This window comes from Egretta garzetta, unplaced genomic scaffold, assembly GCF_000687185.1.
Source record: "Egretta garzetta isolate BGI_Z169 unplaced genomic scaffold, ASM68718v1 scaffold463, whole genome shotgun sequence".
NCBI classification, from domain to species: Eukaryota; Metazoa; Chordata; class Aves; order Pelecaniformes; family Ardeidae; genus Egretta; species Egretta garzetta.
The window spans coordinates 1,341,770-1,361,082 of NW_009259188.1; the positions used below are offsets into that span (position 1 = coordinate 1,341,770).

Sequence of the window (19,313 nt, forward strand, 5' to 3'; positions counted from 1 at the left end):
CCGGCCCACACCAGGGCCGCCCTTGCCTCTCCACTCCCGGACGGGAGGGAGCAGCCGCCATTGCTGTGCCCTGTCAGTCAGCTCCAGCCATCTTGGGTGCTCGAGCAGGCCTTTGCCAGGCACAGCCCTTGCGCTCTACCAGGGCCTGCCCCCCTGACTGTCCCCACCCTGGGTGCCGTGGGGTCTGGCACAGTGCCGGGCTGCGCACATGAAGTGGGCGGCACGAGCTGGGTGGGAAGAGTGAGCCCTGAGGGCCCACTGTGGCTTAGGGCCAACGGAGGCCCCCACAGGTGAGATGGCCGGGGGTGACCTCCCCGCAGGACCTGAGGCATCGCCTGCCGGACCTGGCTGCCGCTGTCAGAAGGTGCATCCAGCTCACGGGGGAGAGCCTACCCACACCCTGCGGTGAGCCCGGCCACGTCTTCTCCGTCTCCTTTACTATCCCCAGAGGAGGAGCCCATGGGGGCAGGTGCCATCCAGCTGCCAAGAGTGGCCCTCGCTGCTCACTGACTCCAATCTGTGATTTTTGCCAGCTTCAAGGCTTTTAAATGAGGCCATGCCCATTTTGGCCATGGCCCACAGACATTAGTACAGATTTATGCAGCAGCCTCTGGTTTAGATCTCTGCCTCTGAACAATTCTCATTTAATCGGCCATATATATGTGTGTCTGATAATCTGATCCACCATGGTCTGAAGGATGAGGGAGACTAAATACCACAGTAAAACAGCCGAGGTATTTTGAGAGCTGGGAAAAAAAGCGCCACAATTAAACAAAGGCTTCCTCACTAAGCCATCTGTGAACAGCGGGCGCTGCAGTCCCTTTTCCAGGGGACTATTCCTGCATCTTTCCTCTCTTCCAACACAGACTTGGAATAGCTGCTAGCCCATGACAGGACCTTGAAGTTCTTTGTAATAAGATTTTTTCATGTTTTCTTTTGTATTTACCTGATATTTGGAAGGCCAATTTCTCTACTTCAGCAGTGATACCAGGTGTATACATATATGTTCATGAAGCAATGGTATTTCTGCAGTGGTATATCACTGCTTTTCCTGAAGCTAAAATTTATGTATTATTTGGAGTACTGTATGTACTAGTATCTCAGTAGTTCTCAGTCAAAGATACCATGGCTAGCACTATTTAAATTCAACATAAGCCTGGATGTCCGCGTTGCTGGTGAACAGAAATCTGCAGGCTGCCCCCAACGTAGTACTGCTGTTAGGACTTGACTGTCATAGAGGATGCAAGTTTTTATTAAAAACTAGCTACTCTCCTTCTTGACGGGTAACTCAGACAAGGGAACAAAACATCATGTACTATGGCAGTACCAAGAAATGCTAGTTTTATTTAGTTACTTGGCAGAACAGGCAATTGGTGATGGCAGCTTTTGGAACAGTAATGAAAATGAAGTGTGATTTCAAGGCACAGCTGACGTTTTAAGTTCTAATGAAATCCCATTGCACTATCCTCAAATGCTCACTACATTAAGATATGCTGTTATGCTGTGATAATTAATGCAGTTTAGTTAGAAAGAACTGAGAGTGTTGTGAAGTATTCAAAAGACTATATAAATAATGAGCCTGTGAATGTCCAAGTGAAAATACTGAGCCTTCTACAGAGGCAGCTCCCTCTATCCACAGATGGCTTATTCCTAGGCTATATTGTGGTAATCTGCGGTGAGTTTAACATCAGAAAAAAGGACATTTATTCTCTGACTCAATCTTTAGGCTACAAAACAGCTGGCAATGGACCATGAGGTATTTTCCTAAGAAAGGGCAGTAACCTTACCGGCTTTGTGGTTGTGAGGGCACTGCCTGAATGGGCGCTAGCACGTCAGGTTCATGGAAGCGACCAGCAGTTTATTATCAGTGTGGGAAGGTGTCAGACCCCTGCTTTCCCTGGGTGCTGAGATGTGACAATGCTAACTGCTTAATGTATCAAGCCAAAAGTTGCTTTGACTGGCATTTTATTTTGAAGGTGGGGTTTGGGGAAGGTAAAAAGAGGAAAGACAGAAGTGAGGTTTTGTGTTTGTTCTGAAGCATGGATCAAACGCTGTTGAAATACTGCAGTGAAAACACGACATGGTGTTGTGCCAGACAGAGATCAAGCCATCCTTCTTCCTTCATTCAGAAAGGCACAGAAGAGGGGGACTGATTTGACAGCAAATTTGCAAGGCATGCAATTTTTCCATAAGGGTCTTTCTGTGGGACGATTACACACTGTAAAAAGCAAAGGGCCCACAATCTTGTCAAATCTCACAATGTAATTAGGGCTGATTTCTTTAAAACTGTTCTCACTCCCACAACTTTTAAGGAAAGTGCCCCAAACAGATTGGGTAAACAGCAATTCCCTTGATCTACATGCAGTTTTACCTTCTCAGCCTGTGTTTGGAAGGGCTAAGCAGTCTTGTAGCATTTCTAACAGCAGATAGGTTCTTGAGTATTATTTCTGCAAGAACTGCCCTGTGGGATAGCAGTCAAGCAATGGGGCTGCGGATCAGGAATTCTGATCCAAGAAACTGGTTTGATTCAAGGTCATAAATGAAGTCCGTATCTATATATCAAGGTCTAAATCTACATCATCTGGACTGGATGGTGGAGTTAACCCACATCACTCATAAATGAAGAGCTCATTAGAGGACTGACAGGTACAGTTCCTCTTGTGGTCAGAAACACAGGCCACACAACCGGCTCAGCAGCACCACCTTTTTCCCTCTTTTCATTCCCTCTAGATATCCTGTGAGGGGTGTCTGCCTCATTGCATTGTCCTACACAGCCAAGGACCTTCCCATTTCTGCCATTAGTCCCTTTGGAAACAAGAGCACTGGAGTCTGTGGCAGGGACTGGGCTGACTTGAGAGCCTGAACACATCCCAGCAGTGAGAAAAGCTAGTGCAGGACAGCCCTGAGGGAGGGTGGGAGAAGTCCTCCTAGTTACAGCCTTGGCTCCTAGGGGCTGTGTTGTCTGGGCCAGTCCCTGGATATCTGAACCCCCAGGGAATGCTCAGGACAGCTTCAAGGACCGTGATGGGATGAGACAGGTAACAGCTCCTCCCTGCTGCTCCTTCCTCCTCACACTTCTCCCCTGTTCCAACATGGGGTGCTCCATGGGCTGCTGCTCCTTCAGGAAATAGCCACCTCCTCTGGCATGGTCCTCTCCTGCAGGCTGCAGGGAAGCACCGGCCCCCGCGGGGTCTCTCCCGGGGCGGCGGGGGCATCTCTGCCGGGGCGCCCGGAGCCCCTCCCGCCCTCGGAACCTGCGGCCCCCACTGCTGCTGCTGCTGCCAGCACCTGGGCACCTGCACCCGGTACACACAATGTGCTGCAGGTGCTCTGTTTTGGGACACAGAAGCAGAGTATCAGTTAACCAGGTAGAACTGTGCTATCGCACCCTGCACACTTTTCTTTCTGGGACTAACATAATCTCTACAGCACAGGAGTACCCCTGGCACCTTTGATTCAATATTTTTGTTTTTATTTTCTACAGCCTTATTCAAAGCCCAGCAAAGAGCATCCTTTACTTTAAAAAAACAAAAAAAAAATTCACACAAGCAGCACGTTATCTCACTCCACTTAGTTTCTGTATGCAAGGTATGGCTGCTTATCATTTATGATGCATTAAGGATCTTGGATCCAAGGCTAGCCACGTCTTTATGACAGAATGCATAAGCATGAAGAAAATGGGTCCATGGTCATGGAATTTATTCTACCGGAAGAAATATTTTAAAATAATTACATATTTAAAATATATAATATAGTCATTTATATCAATAGCAGAAGTAGAAAAAAACTGTAAAAGTGCTCAAAATGTCTGTAGAGCCAATGCTAATGTTAACAAATGAACTTAACTATTTCAGAAAAAGTTACAAGCAAAACTTATTCATAATAAAAAACAATATTCTACGTGGTATTTTCTCTTTCCCATTTCAGTTTAATTCCCATATAAATCCTGTGGGGTTTTTTTCCTCTGAAAAGTGGCAGTTTTCTCTAGAATGAGATTGCTTTCTAAATTAAATGGTTCTAAAGCTGTTATTTTCCAAATAACAATACTGAAATAAGCGAAAAGCTGGTACAGAAGGTTTTGCTGCTGACTTCAGTGAAGTTACATCTTTGTTTCTGCGGAAGACATCAATTCAGCTCCTTACAGGATTCAACAGATAAAAGCATGCGCATGTATGCATACTTTTTATCCTCAAAAATATGTAAAATGAAAATACCAAGCCAATGTCTGTACATTAGGGACGTTATCTCAGTCACCAATGACATACTCTAAGGCAAAATAAGACAATATTAATGTAACAGTGTATAAATACAAATTATATTCTTTGGATGGGGCAGAAGAAATAAGCTGCTTCTGAGAAATGATAGGGGGGTGCCTGGTCATGCCAAGCACAGCAGTTAAGATCACCATGTAAACCTAATGTCTTAATAGCATTATTGAGATAATTTAAGAGGTACAATGCAACTCAGGAACATGTCTGTTACTCACCAAACTCCATCAAAAAAAGTTTAATTACACAGAAGAAATCCATTTTTATATATAATTATTTATATACATCATTATTATTTAGTTATATATAATTATTTTTTTATAGACACTTAAAGAAATCAGGTGAAAAAATACATTTTATGGACAAAAAATAGTTTCTCTTGCACCAATTTTAAGAAGCAAGACAGTAAAAACAATAATCACAGAACTAATCTGAAGAAAGCCAAACAGGTAACAGTTCAGTTGCAGCTGAGTTGGAGAAAGCAATGCAACTCAACACTAGCTCTTGGTCAGCTTGGTTTCTAGTGCCACCTGCTGAAATAACAGTATTTTTCCCCTTGCAACCATAGCTGGTATGCAATTTAAATTAATCCACTGCATTAGAGGGCAATACACGAAGAAAGGTCACAAAGAAGATGAGGTACTTGAGTAATCTAAGTGCACATCCAGAGTGCCATACACTGAACCTAGTAAATTGAGAACCTTCTCTTGAATGATGCCAACCTGCTCTGAAGGGCAATACTCATCCAAACTTGATCTGTAACAAGGAATTGAAAAAAGCGTAAGAGAGCATAGATATCACCCCCATCACCAGATTTTGTATTCTTGTAATGCTCTGTGTCTAGGCTGCTGCTATGTTCAAACTGTGGTGAGTTCTGCCTCCCAGTATCCCTTCAAAGGGTAGTGCTGTGCTCCTCCTCACTACTTTCAATGGTAACAGTTTGCCTGAAGTTGAACAGAAAGTCTTGGTCAGATTAGGAACATGATCTATTCATCCTTCCAATTCTACTTTCTTCCTGACTGACACAGAACATGTTGGCAGTCAAAGTTCAAGCAAATTATCTAATTAAAGGACTGGTGGAAAGTTAAGATTGAAAAACTCAAATGCTACTAGCAAAGTAGGTAGGAAAACCTGAAAAACAAACCTTCACAATCCCTGGGATATAACATTATTTACAGTATCTACTAGTGAAGTGCAAACAGATACTAATAAAAAAGGAGAGCTGACACTTTTTGGATTCTGTATCTGTCAAGATCTACATAAATGCTTCTGTATTTTCTCTGCAACGGTGGATGATAACCCTGCAGCTGCCACAGGAAATACAGCTTTCTTTTATTGTAGGTATTAGCCGTATGATTTCTTGTTGACAAAAACAATTTCATGTCAGCTTCTGCTGTTGTTGCCTGCCCTTTACGGGCACACAGTATTTCTGAAGCAATTAAATTACAACAATTTGTCAATAGAGACACTGTGGTCTTCAAATTAAGTTTTCCCAGAACAGATCCCTGGTTCTCCCATGTCCCTGGCTGCAAACTCCATCCTGTTCTCCCAAATAATACCTTTACAGTCCTGGACGCATAACATTTACCCCATACAAAGTTTTAATAGAGTTTTCTAGAATACAAATCCCTTTCAGCCTATTAGATGAAAATAATTCCATCAGAAGTTGCACTGAAACCAGAAATCCTATCTGTATTTCAGTGAACCCTACAAGAGAGTAAGGAAGGTGTGATTTCAGCCCATGCAGGCTTGCCCAAGCTAGCTTTGCTCTAACTAGCACAAGTAACAAAAGTAGCGGAGATATATGAATCCCAGTGACAGCTATCAATCTCAACACACACAAGGCCTCATCACAGGCTTTACATAGCCTGTGATTAAGCTCATTAAGTTATCATGTTTTCACTGCTTTTGAAACCTGTGCTAGCTACTCTAAAGCCCAGTAAAACTGGCCATCAGTGCAGAGCCTTCCCTTAGCCGTGTAGATATGGTCACTGCCTTATGATCAACTTTTTCAAATGTCAATTTTCACAACACTGCAAGGTTTCCACTTTAAGACAGAATTTAAGACGTGCCAGCCAGTGCTATATGGATAGAATCATTTAGCTTTGTAAGCAGTGTCTGAGTGTTTCAAAGTCTCTATGTAGCCTTACCGAGCAACTGTCACAAGTGTGGGCTTAGGCATATCTTTTAGTAGAACTTGAATGGATTGTATGAGGCCTTCAATCTCCTCTTCAGTGCTAACATGGTGAGGAAGCTCCATATAATCACAGGTCAGACCAGCCTGATGGACCTATATGTAAATTAAACAGAGATTTAATTTCTGTTGATGAATTATTGATATAGCTTATCTGTGCAAAAAGTCTCTAAGATACCATCCCTAGCCCAGGACGTAACACCTCTTCAGGCAGTAAGAGTTGGGTGTTTTCCCCCAGTTTGGTCTTTAAACAAAAAGAATAAAATTCTGGAGGTTGTATGGATTGTTTCATTATGTCCAGTACACTGTACCTTCCCTATGAATTTAGAGAATGCTGCAGCCCTTGAAGACGATAGGTCTGATCTTTTACAAATAGGTACCTTAAGTTCTATAAAGTATATCAACAGACCCTGGTGAAATGAAATGATCCTTCACAGGAAGCAGCCCAAGACATCACAGCCCTAAAAGATCACATTAATGTTGCCCAAATACAGACAAGCAGAGTAGAATTTTAGAAGCTTTGAAAAGAAAAGCTGACCTAAGCAATAAGATATAAAAAAAAAAAAAAAAAAGGAAAACTACCAAAATTGCACAAAATTCTGACTCAAGAAGCAAGTCTGAAACAAAGCATGATCTTTCCCCTCCCTGTTGAAGCTATGCTTTTGAAATCTGTCTACTTTCTGCTCTTTTACCTAGACACCTACCATTTCATAATCTGGGCTCTCCATTCTGGTTTTCAAACTGTGAACTAGCTGAACAAGTGGCTTCATTCTGGAGTTAAAACAAAACCAAAACTTGTTACATAAACAGTTGGAAACACATATATTTACCATAAGCGCTTTAAAAAAGGAGCGAGGTGGGAGAGAGAGAAAAAAGAAGAAAGTATAAGTTATCATGGCCTAGGATTTGAAAATGAAATTTGCCCCTCTGTGTCATTTCTGCACCAAAGAAAAATGGAAATTATCAATACTATTGTACTGCTTTGCCAGGTCTTTCTTAGAAAGTCCCTTTACTCATGCCTGCATCTGGCAAGACCTCTTTGCACTTCTTTTAGGGCAGACCTGGAAAGAAGCTGTTGTAGCTAAAAGTCATATGAACTTGATAGGAAATGCTTGTGGTCACCGTTACACAGGTCTGGCAGTAACTGCTGCATTTGGTGGGGAAAATGAGTGATTTTACTGTCAAGGGAAAGCTTGGACTTTTGCTGTTTCTTTTCAGCTGAAAACATGCAGTTTAGAAGCATAGCAGATGCTGCTGAGATGTTCTGTGGATACCATTGCTCAGGTGCAGCCTTCCATTCACTTCTGTTTTTCCACAGAATGAAGAAGCTTTGGGAGCACCAAAGAAGTCCTTCTTCATATCCTCCATAGCTTGTTGCTTTTTTGAGAGCTCTGCTTCACACAGATCACTAAATTTTTAGTCACCAAACATGCCTCCCTCCACAGACAACAGAACTGGCATGAAGCTGTACAACGCTGATCTTGGAAGGCTTACCATGGCACTGACGACAGCAGACTGCCTTTTCTTCTGTTCTGTCTGACTCTGTCTCCTCTAGAACTAAAGGAAAAATGGGAGCCTTGCATAGATCCTATCCAGCCTCTCTCCTTTTCTGTTAGCAAAGTGCTGGGATAATCAGTTCCCAAACTACTGTTTGCATTTTAAGCCATTTAGAAATCTCCTACCCAGGATACGAAGCCCACTTCTGTAGGGTCTCTTCATCATCATTGTCACACAAATCTGCAAATGCTGCTTCCAGATCTTCTAGCTGATGAACACGGTTTTCAACACAATCCAGCAAGCCCTCCTTTAAATAAGCACATATAAAAGTATGGTAAGAAAAAACAGAGGTAAGAATCTCATGGCTTACCCTAAGATTTAAATTCTGAAATGACTTATCTACTGAAAGTGGAGAAGCAGAAACAACTGATTCATTACTACAGAACATCTTTTCAAGAGGATCAAACGAATGCCTGTAGGAGCTGTTACACCTTCAGAATAAATCACCTCTCTTTGTTCTGTCTTTCCCACAACAAACAAACAAACAAAAGCCACATTCTACTTTCTGGCAGAATACACCAGGGAGAGCTGAGAAACTGTATATGACTAATTGTTGGATTTGTTTCTACAGCACAGAAGTGCTCCAATGACTAAAAGCTTTACATTTTTATAAAGAAAGGAGAATTTAATTTTTTAACTTTAAAAAAAAGAAAATTATTAAATCAAATGCATTTTCAGAAAAACAAATCAAAATGGGCTATTTGATGCTTTGAGGTTTTTTCAACTGTGTGCCTCAGAAAACATGGTATTAATTTAAAATGTCAGTTATTGCTCTGATCCTGCACAAGTTTATGCCCTTTCTTAAAAGGTTCAGAACACATAAAGAGGCGATCTTCTTGGAGTGAGGCTACATACATGAATACAGTTGTACATGCAAACATTTCCAGAAAGACATCCTACATAACATATCAAACAAAAAGCAATCCTTGGCATATTTGGTATTAAAAATACAGTGGTGTGTGAAGGAAAATTATTAAAAAGCACATTGGAATAGATGGGCAACAATTAAGAACATAACAATCCCCTCTTAGGATTCTGCTGGCTGTATCATATAACAGATGCTGCTGCTTTTGGCCAGTGATGCTAGCTTTGGGCTAATTTCTAAGAGGAGCTGAGGGTATGAACCATTAATAAAGTACAGCCTTATGATCCTATCCTGGGGTATGAGTAAGATACTTTTCTGAGCAGCACCAGTAACTAAATTTAAAGACATGTCTGATCCCCCTGTATAGTACTTAAAAACCAAAAGCAAACAAAAAAACCCACCTAAAACACACTATTATCTTGTAGTATGATAGAAATGTACACCTAACCATACTCTGGAGCTACGAAAACAGATTTTAAGAAACTAGACATCTAGGATATTTTCTGAAACTTCAAAAACCACAAAGGTCACTAGCTTTCTACCTTCAAACCCTTTAAATTGATTGTCTCACTATAAATCGTTTAGGTTGGAAAAGACCTTTAAGATCATCAAGTCCAACCGTTAACCTAATCCTGACATCCCACCACTAAACCATGGCCCTAAGCACCTTGTCTGCCCGGCTTTTAAATACCTCCAGGGATGGGGACTCGATCACTTCCCTGGGCAGCTCATTCCAATGCTTAACATCCCTTTCAGTGAAAAAAATTTTCCTAATGTCCAACCTAAACCTGCCCTGGTGTAACCTCAGACCATTTCCCCTCATCCTATTGCTTGTTACCAGGGAGAAGAGGCCGACCCCCACCTCGCTACAGCCTCCTGTCAGGCAGCTGTAGAGGGCGATCATGTCTCCCCTCAGCCTCCTCTTCTCCAGACTAAAGAATCCCAGGTCCCTCAGCCTCTCCTCATAAGACTTGTGCTCCAGACCCCTCACCAGCTTTGTTGCTCTCCTCTGAACATGTTCCAGCAATGTAACGTCTTTCTTGTAGTGAGGGGCCCAAAACTGAACACAGCATTCGAGGTGCAGCCTCACCATGAAGCAAGTCTTGCCTTGTTCAGTTCTATACCTATCCATTACTCGGTCTACTAACCATTTCAGTTGCCTCCTATAAAACTGTTGGCTTTTGTAAATAACGTATGCCCTGAAATCATATTGGGCACTTAAATCACGAGCTTTTATCCCTTTTACATTTAACTACCTTTTAAATAGGTACCTGTTTTTATTGCTGATTGACTAAGAAATAGGAAAACCAATCAGGCATCTTCCACATATCTCAGTTTCTTTATACACACATATTAATTAGGATTCATTAATCTGTGATAATGATATGTGCTGAATCTCTCTGTAATAATGTTCAGATGAGATTACGAAAGCAAAGACAAGATCTTGTTTAGAAATTACGTGGTGTAATGACCATTAATATGGCTGTCACCATGGTTTGGGCTCAGGACTGAATGACTATTTTGGCAGCTACAGCAGGCTTACATTTCCATGTTTCAGAAGCACACAACACATACAATGAAAAGTACGTTACAGTGGTGTAATACTGGCCTTTCCACATCTAAGTAAACAGGTAAAATACCAGTTAGGCATTCAGCACAGCTCTGGCTATCAAGGAAGAGCAACTAGGGCAGGAAAGGGGAGGGCCTGGAGGGAAAATAAAAGAACAAACCACACAAAAAAACCCGCCAAACCAAAGCCCTGTTGAGCCATAAAAAGAACAAGATTGCAAATGACTTACTGTGTTTTCATTTCTTCCTTGTCAACTACTACTTGTTTACAGAAATTAATTCTCATGCTCATGCTAAATATTTATGCAATTCACATGTTTAATGAAAACATTTGATAGGAAAGAATTCCTAAGATGCTACTGATTAGCATTCAGCATGCTGCACAGCTAATTGGAGACCACTTCATTAAGCACCTTTCATAGGTTCCTTCCTTGTCGTAACTCATTTTTATTGGGCAAATCAAAAGAATCATTTCCTCATACACCCCACAAGGAAATACCATACCTCTGTTGCATTTCTATGAGGCTTCTTGAAATTGTACAATTCTTGCAAAAGCTCATATTCTGTCTTTGAAAAAGAAAAAAAGAGGCAAAAAATTAGACTCTTCAAATGAGAAACAAAATCCTCAAAGCCTGCCTTCTTCAAAAAAGGAATTTGATCACCAAGATCATTGCTCTACTCTACACACCCTCTATAAATGCAGGTGAGGAAGAGGCTGTGAGGCTTGACAGAGCAGTATTTCATGGCCTCAGCCAAACATTTTGGAGTTGCTTAACTTTAAACCTGACTTCAAGAACACAGCTTTAACAGCTAAGTATTTACAGTCTATTAGTTAAAGAATCTTGGCAATTAAACATCTATCTTGCTGAACTAAGGTCCCAGTGAGATGCTGAGTAAAACTGAGACGGCAGACTTAGGCAGACAAAACCAACAGGAGAGTATGATTGTAAAGGAAAACAGGACAACTAAAGGCTTCAGGCTGGCTGGCCAACAAGTTCACAAGTAAACAAGGGGCTTGTCGGTCCTACTCCTTGGTAATATTCAAGCTTAACTAATCAAGCACAAACAGATCATTATTTACATAACAGCATTAAAAAGGTGAACACTCGTGAATTTTTCAGTGCAGAGGGAGAAAGGAAGAGTAGACTATTCAATTTTTACAGAAACACGAAGCATCTTTACAGCAATGTTTTGGATTTTAGACTTTTTTCGTGGGAAGACAATACTCTTCTGGATTGGTGAACTGTATTTGCTTTTTAGCTTTTCCTTGGATTCTTATATTTCAAGTGTTAACTTGGGAAAAATTTTCATATGTAATTATCGTAATTTACAATACAGGGAACATAGTTAAGAAATATTAACTGCAAATGAAGTCGTTATACCAAGAAAGGTACACAGAGCGCTTTACGCAAGTCCACTTCCAAAAGTGATTCCTAGAACTGAGAACCTATCACAGCACAAAACCAAAAAAAAAAGCACAAGAAACAAAACAACCCCCAAAACGCAACCAAAAAACGACCCCTCCGCTAAGCCCCCTCCATTATTTTATTCAGAATGTATTTCAAGCCCTCAGAGGGCTATTGAATTGTATTCTCGTATGGCAAGACCCTCACAGTGCTTTCCCTTTGCTATACACTTTTCTTCGTGATTAAGAACAACTGGCATTGCACATTGTCTGAAGATACTGTGATCATAAATACTGAATATCAGAAGCTAAGAGAGGTCAGGGACACTATATGCACTTCTTTATGGAACAAGGAAGCAGTAGTCTAGCTGACACTCAAAGATGTCAGATGTTCTCCAGCACAGGCTGAAGTTAAAACAGCATTAAAAAGAGATTTAAATGCTAAAAAGATTCAGGATATTACAAAAGAATTGGTAAACCTAAATGCCACACCCAATTTTCAGGGCACATTAGTTAGTTCCTAAAAATCCTGTTCATGTCAAGAAAAGGTGCTAACTGCTTTGCACCTTTGAGGATCTACATTATGACTCTATACAGGCCAGCTGCCTCTGCTCTGCAGCCAAGTTATAAACAGAATACACAGCAGAGTCTTAAGCTCAAAGCCATCCCATCAGACAGCAGCTGCCTGCTCATCCTTATACTCAGCAGTCCAGATGAAGGAAATGAGAGTAACAGCCTCTCATCAGTACAAGTTACCACAATCAACACCACCACACTTTTTTGAAAGGCAGAGTCTCCTGATACCATTGTGGCTTTCTAATACCATAGAAAAAAAAAAAAAGATACAGTCTGTCATCCCCCCTGATGAATGTCGCTGTGGGTATCTGGAACATTACCTTTGGAAAGCCAGGCATAGCTTTTACATACCAAGCAACAAGCAGAAGTGAGCCATACACCTCTGAGCTTGAATGTACCCTCAAAACTCATTTCAGATATAAGGATTCATCCCTATTAAGTTGCAATTCTTAGGAGTGTACACTCCGTTAGAATGTCTCCCCTTCAAGTATTACCATGAATCATTAATCCTGATCAGCTCATCTGCTAATTTAGCATAGATGAAAGTTTCTCCATAGACATAAATGCTAGGACTGGTACTCTATTGTGAATGGTGTGAGGGCTCTCCATTGTCATCCTTACCTGTGTGTACATTTCTTTAAACGGGTTTTTAACTGAAAAAAAATCTAAGTCAATGTCTAAAATATGTGCATCCCCCTTCTCCAGTACTTGGCAGACATCTTTAACAACATCCCTTATTGGGCATTCACTGTTTCGGAGAGAGCTTGACGCTGAGCACTCTGACAATATTTCTGCCTTGTTTGGGGTCCTTGCATTTTGTACTTCCTTCTTCTTCAGACTTGGGGTGCTGTGATCAAGGTCACCAGGAAACAGTGATGAAGAGGCAGAAGCGGTGCTTGCTGTGTCATCTGTATTTAGCTTCAGTCTCTTAGCAGATGCTACTTCGCCATTTTCTTCCTGGCTGTTTGATGCTTCCGTAGGATTGATGAGAATGACGTGTAAATTTAAAGGCTTCTGGTTTTCTAGCTGATCAGCAGGGACATAAAGACCATCACTTAGAAAATAATTATCTGTACCTGTAACCCTACAATTGACAATAACTCACAGTTAATATACATCTTTGCAAAAAGCTTAGGAAAAAGCATGTACACTTAAAGAATCCTGAGAAGAATGAATGGGTAACAAAAGCAATAAAACTGTGTGTGCAAAATGATTTATTTTAATCCGCAGGTTTTTAAATTGAAGTTTTTTCTACTTCTTTATTGCTGAATCAATATATTAAAATTCACTCTATATTTTTTATTATAGCCCTACAAGGTTTTAATGAATAAGAAAAAGATTCTATGTTATGTGCTACTAAGGTTAATTTGCCATTTAATTGCATTTTAAAAACAACATCCAGAATTTAACTAGATATTGTCAATATTATGGCATATAAGACTGCAACGCTATGGATATTTTGTCTTGGATTGCCTATTTTTTAAGGAAAATTCTGTTAGTTCTGTTTGAGAAATGCCCTGAAACCCATGGATATTGATTTAGTAACAGTAAAATACTATAGATTAATAAGTAACATGTAACTTTTCTTTACCATCAACAGAGATTCCCTATTCTAAGTGGGGGTGAACAGGTAACTCGAGGGTGAATAGCCACATAACAATGGTATGCGCTTAATCAAAAACAAACAAAACCCAACAAAGCTAAAAACTCCGCTTACAGTGACAATGTAAAGATTATTATTTTCAAGCCATATTTCAGTACATTAAGCCTTAAGCATCATAAATTCAGATTAAAAAAATACACGTAAGAAGAAGTGTGAACTTCTGTTCTCTTCTGTCAAGGCCTCATCTGATTACAGGGTAACATCAGCAATCAATCACGATGACAAATAATCTCATGAGGAGCAGAAATTTGAAGCTTAGCTCCCCCATGTCTTGTGGCTAGATTATCCTAGGCCTGCTAAAGTGACAGCCTGGATCACAGCTTCATCTTGTTGATGGGGCATTCACAGGGCCTATTCTCAGAAATTCTCTCCAGGGTTCAACACGAGCTCATGCTACAGCCTTTCCCGTAGTGGGACACCAACTAGGGTATCTATTGCCTATCCAGCCACCTGTTGTCAACAAAACCTTTAGGAAGTTTGTATTTCTGAGGATTCTTTCCCTTTCTTCCTTCATGATTTTTGTAAGCCTAGAACCTGAAGAAAAGTTACCTGACTGTCTTCAAAAGACAGCTGGAAATGTTTTCAAGGTTGCTAAGGCGACCAGAGGTTCTGTGGGAGAGCTATCCAGCCATCATGAAGTACTTCTCTGTGTGCTAGTTCTCATGGTTAAATGTAACTGAAAGCACCAGCTTTTGTATTATTATTTAGGTTTACTTTAAGCCTCAGATTCAGAATTTTAGAGTTTCAGTTTTATTTTAGGGGATAAAACAAAGCATTTCTCTGCTGCCTTCTGTTAAACTTGCTTCAAAAGATTTATTCTGATATGCTGGCAAGAGACAGGATTTGTAAATGTCCATTCAAGCTGTGCAAAATCACAGTGCAGTGAATATAGTGAATATGAAATTGTCATTGACTGCAGAATGAGGGGCTCTGACCGGAACTTGAATCACAGAATGATTAAGATTAGAAGGGACACATCTGGAAGTCTCTTGTCAATCATCACACTGAAGCAGAACAAAGCTAGATGAGGCTGCCCAGGGCCTAGCCCAGTTGAGTTTTGACTTTATCAAAGAATGGAGAATTCACCATCTGCCTGTGTACCCGTTTCAGTGCTTAACTAGCATATTAACTTAAAAAAACTAACAAAACCCACAAAATCCAACAAAAACAAAAAACCAAAAAAAAACCCCACAAAAAACCCGAGAATCATCAAGGGAAGGGAACAGATTTGTTCTCTTGTTCAGCACCAGTGAGGTCACATTTGACATACTCCGCCCAGGTTTAGGCCTCCAGGATGAGAGAGATGACAACAAACTGAAGAAGGGCTGCTAAGGTGATTAGAGGGCCGGAACACATAACCGGGAAGCTGAAGGAATTGGGTTTGCTTTCTCCTGATAAGGGAGGACTGAGGAGGATCTAATTGCTGCCCTCTGTTACCCAAATTCTCTGTTAAAAATTAGTGATTTCTGAAGATGTTGACTTTAATGAAGAGAACAAATTTAAAACTTGGGTAGCTGAATTGAAATGTCAATAGCTAGAATTACCTATTAAAAAAAGAATTTAAGGTACAATTTTAACTGTACCCACTCACACAAATAGTCAGTCACAGAAGGTCCTAAGGAACTCACAAATACAAATTAAATTTTCATCTTTATCCAGGAATACAAAAAAAGACACATGAAAAGCTATAGAGATAGCCTTTATATTATTAGCATATGACAGCAGACAATTTACCTGATTGTAGTTGTAGATATGTCTTTCCCAATTAAAAAATGGTGTTTTCCTTCTGAGATCTGCTGAGCCCAGGGTGGGTGAAGCCATAATACTTGAGATATATGGCCAGCATAAACAGCAGGCATAATCCAGTTCTCAATACTTAATTCACTGTAACGAATGGAGAAAGGCTGGAGATAATACTGTTACTTCCCCCGTAAGTAAAACTGGGTCAAGAATACAAAAAATGTCTTCCACATCTTGAAAGCCCCCGTGCAAATCATCTGAAATTAGTACTCAAGGTTCACATCATCAAAGAAAAAGAGGGAAATATTTACTCGTAAGACAGACCAAAAATGTCTACAGAATTAAAAAAGTTAGGATTATAAAGGGCAATCAGCTTCACTCTGAGCATGGCACTTTGATTATAAACTACATGGATTTGTTGTCCTTTTTCTCTTGATACATCACACAGAGGGAAGTGCTTGTACTGCGTCATCAACAATGTTCTAAATAACTTCAAACTGGCCTCAAGGAGCATTTTATTGTAAACTGCTGTAAGCAGATTTTAAATAGAATCTCAGTAATTAAAGTGAGTCAATTGGCACCTACAGAATAGCAACTTTCCTCATTATCAACACCCCCGTTTTTTTTAAGCGTATGATATAGCCCACAAAACTTCTTATACATCCAACAAAGAAAACAAAATATTGGCCATGGGTAGCATGATACAGTTACTTACATACCAATTACATCATCTTGTCATGGCTGTAAATCACCGTAACACTGAAGCAATCGATACTTATTTTAAAACAGGAAAAGAAAGACAATAGCAAAGATTACTCTGGGGCTTATTAACTAGCTAAGAATTAGAGGAAAAATATTGGCCTTACTGATCTTACTAGGAAAGTCTTGTTCAACTTCACATATTCACCATGTCAACCCTGGAGATGTTATTTCAATCTCAAAAGTCAATTTTTCAGTAAGAAGAAAGGCTGTTTTAAAACCACAGCTCTTCAGACATAAATCATTCACTCAGGATGCTGTCCTGGTCCTCAGAGGAACTAACTAGACTAACAACACGACATACTACCTAACAACAAAACAGAGTAAATTTGTTAAGTCTTCAATATCTGACCACATTCAAAAAACACAAACGTAACTTTTTGGATCCAAAAAAATAAAGTCTTCAGCAAAAGTGAAAAGACAGAAGATATAACTTGAGGCTGACTTACACCTCTTTTGTTTACACGTCCTACGCAGTCGTACCAATATTCACTGTAAATCAAAGGCAGCAGGAAGCAGACTTGAAATATGCTGATGCAGTACCCAGGACTTACCTAAAAAGAGCTTCTTTGTCAAATACGGTGTCTGCAGGCATATTCACAGGAATGAGGAGGTCTGGATGGGAATCAAGATGAACAAAACTGATGTTACTGGCCGGAAGATGCTTTGAACCAATGGCACGATAGATGAAAGGCAGCACCTAGAATAACACAAAAATATTTCCATTGTAATCAATGAGCTAAAAAATGCAATGGCTTTAACAGCAAAACCACTAGTCCCACCCTTATTCCTTTAGAATTTGGGTTAGAGGGAGGAAGAGACGGAAAACAATACAAAGGGGAAACAACTCCAGCAGCAAGACAGCTCATGAACTGTAATCATTATGAGTCCAAGAGTTCCACACATAAGAAGCTGCTGAAGAGTCATAGCTTTATTCCGTCTTTCCTTCTTTAGAGGAAGTCTTGTTTGCAGAAGCTCTTCTCACTCATCATTCAACTCAATTCCTAGTTTTTTTCATTTACAACTGAACCCCAGGAACGCCTTTCCTCTTCTGCAGAACATCGCCCCTGCGCTGCCTGCTCCATGCTACAAAGCTTCCTCACTATGCATGGGTGCTGTGGAGATAAACACACCTCATTACCTGTGTTTTATAGGTTAACTAATAGAGAGTGAGAACCGACCCCACCATCATTTAAATGTTAGCTGATCTTTTAACCTATCCCCCTTGAAGAAAGGGCCTATTTCCTAATCCCTGCATGATTTAGTGGCTGCAATAAAGAGACCACCTTTCTCAGCTGCCCAACTTTATCCCCTGCTGAAGGTCTTCACTCACAAGCGCGAAAAACAGGGGATGAGGCAACTCATCAACCTATAGCGTAGTGACCACTGAAGTGCAATAACGTAGGGTGGCAAAATGAGAAAAGTGATGGTTGATTCGTGATGCCTCTTGAACTGCGGTACATGGAGCCCCTCCCACAGTTACAGGACCTTTTAGGTAAGGACAACTGCCTTAGCTGCCAGAACAAATCCAGCAAGGACCGTGAATCACTTTTCTATTATACAGGGAATGTGAAGAGTGCAAAAGGACTAGGTGATAAAAATGATACATGATCTCTATATTACAACAGAAACTGAGCTATGCTAACTTTTAGTCCTTGGTTACCACGGAAAACCAGCTAACACAGCACCATACATTTCAGTGAGTCTTAGCAAAAATCACACATGTTAAACTAATAGCTTACAAGTTCAGAACACTATTTTAATAAACTTTATTACACTAAAATTTTCTGTTTGCAAAACACTGATAGTCAGTATTTTTCACTTTTTCCTCCACAAGGTCTTCATGCCCCCAGCAATCCTCACTGAAATCAATGGGCTTCTGCACCACTGGGTAAAGAATCTGCTTACTTAGGACTAAGGCCTCAGCTTATGCTCCTAGAAACAAACCATATGAGCAAACAGAAACAGCAGTTCAAAAACAAGTCCTTCTTCAGCCCCTCGTTTAATTAGTTAACTAAAAAAGCAAAGTTCCAATTTAACAAATTCAAATTTTCAAGCAAATTTGACATTTCTCATCAAGTGGCAGTCAATCTGCTTGTTAGGATGTGATTAGATTTACCACTTTGCTGCTGACATGCCGTATGCTGTGTAAGGTTGGGCTTCCAAGTACCGCACTAATGCCTGGCTAACTCTAAGAGCATTATTTCCCTTTGACCAGAGCAACTACGACCCCAAGAAGGGGGAAAAAAAAAAAAAAAAAAAAAAAAAAAAAAAAAAGAGCAATAATTGCTTAAAAAGATGCCAACAACCCGATCATAGCATTATATATCATAAAAATTAAAAATCATCCTAGCATAAAAATTAAAAATCACTGAATCGGGAAGGAAATTGAGGTCACCTGGGCACTGAACTTCACTTATGTTTCATCAGTGAGAGCGAAGGCAGGTCCAAGCTCTGTGCAGGCTGGGAACATTCCCCAGGGAGCGCCCGCGGCCGGGAGAGCCCGGTTACACCGCGGGAAGGCGCATCCCGGCCGGCTGCTGCCCAGGGGTCCGGGCGTCTCCTTTCGCTTCTGCCGACCAGACTACGCCTCCGCGCCGCGCGGGAAGAAAGAAACGAAGCTACTCCCCATGCACCGCCCGAGGGACTCCCCGTTCCACCGCCCGGCCCGGCCCCGCCGCCCAGCCCTCACGTCCTGGTGGTCCTCCACCACCCAC

General features: G+C 40.8%; 1 protein-coding gene across 1 annotated transcript; it reads right to left on the minus strand.

Annotated features, from left to right (window-relative positions):
* Positions 1–3,782: 3,782 nt before the first annotated feature.
* On the minus strand, positions 3,783–19,312 carry CUNH5orf22 (chromosome unknown C5orf22 homolog; the record flags this gene model as incomplete). Its single annotated transcript, XM_035891302.1, has 9 exons — positions 3,783–5,024; positions 6,419–6,558; positions 7,167–7,233; positions 8,145–8,266; positions 10,958–11,020; positions 13,056–13,518; positions 15,832–15,981; positions 17,151–17,296; positions 19,289–19,312. Coding segments are annotated over 9 exons (1,308 nt in total), but the record flags the coding sequence as incomplete, so codon positions are not given.
* Position 19,313: the final 1 nt, after the last annotated feature.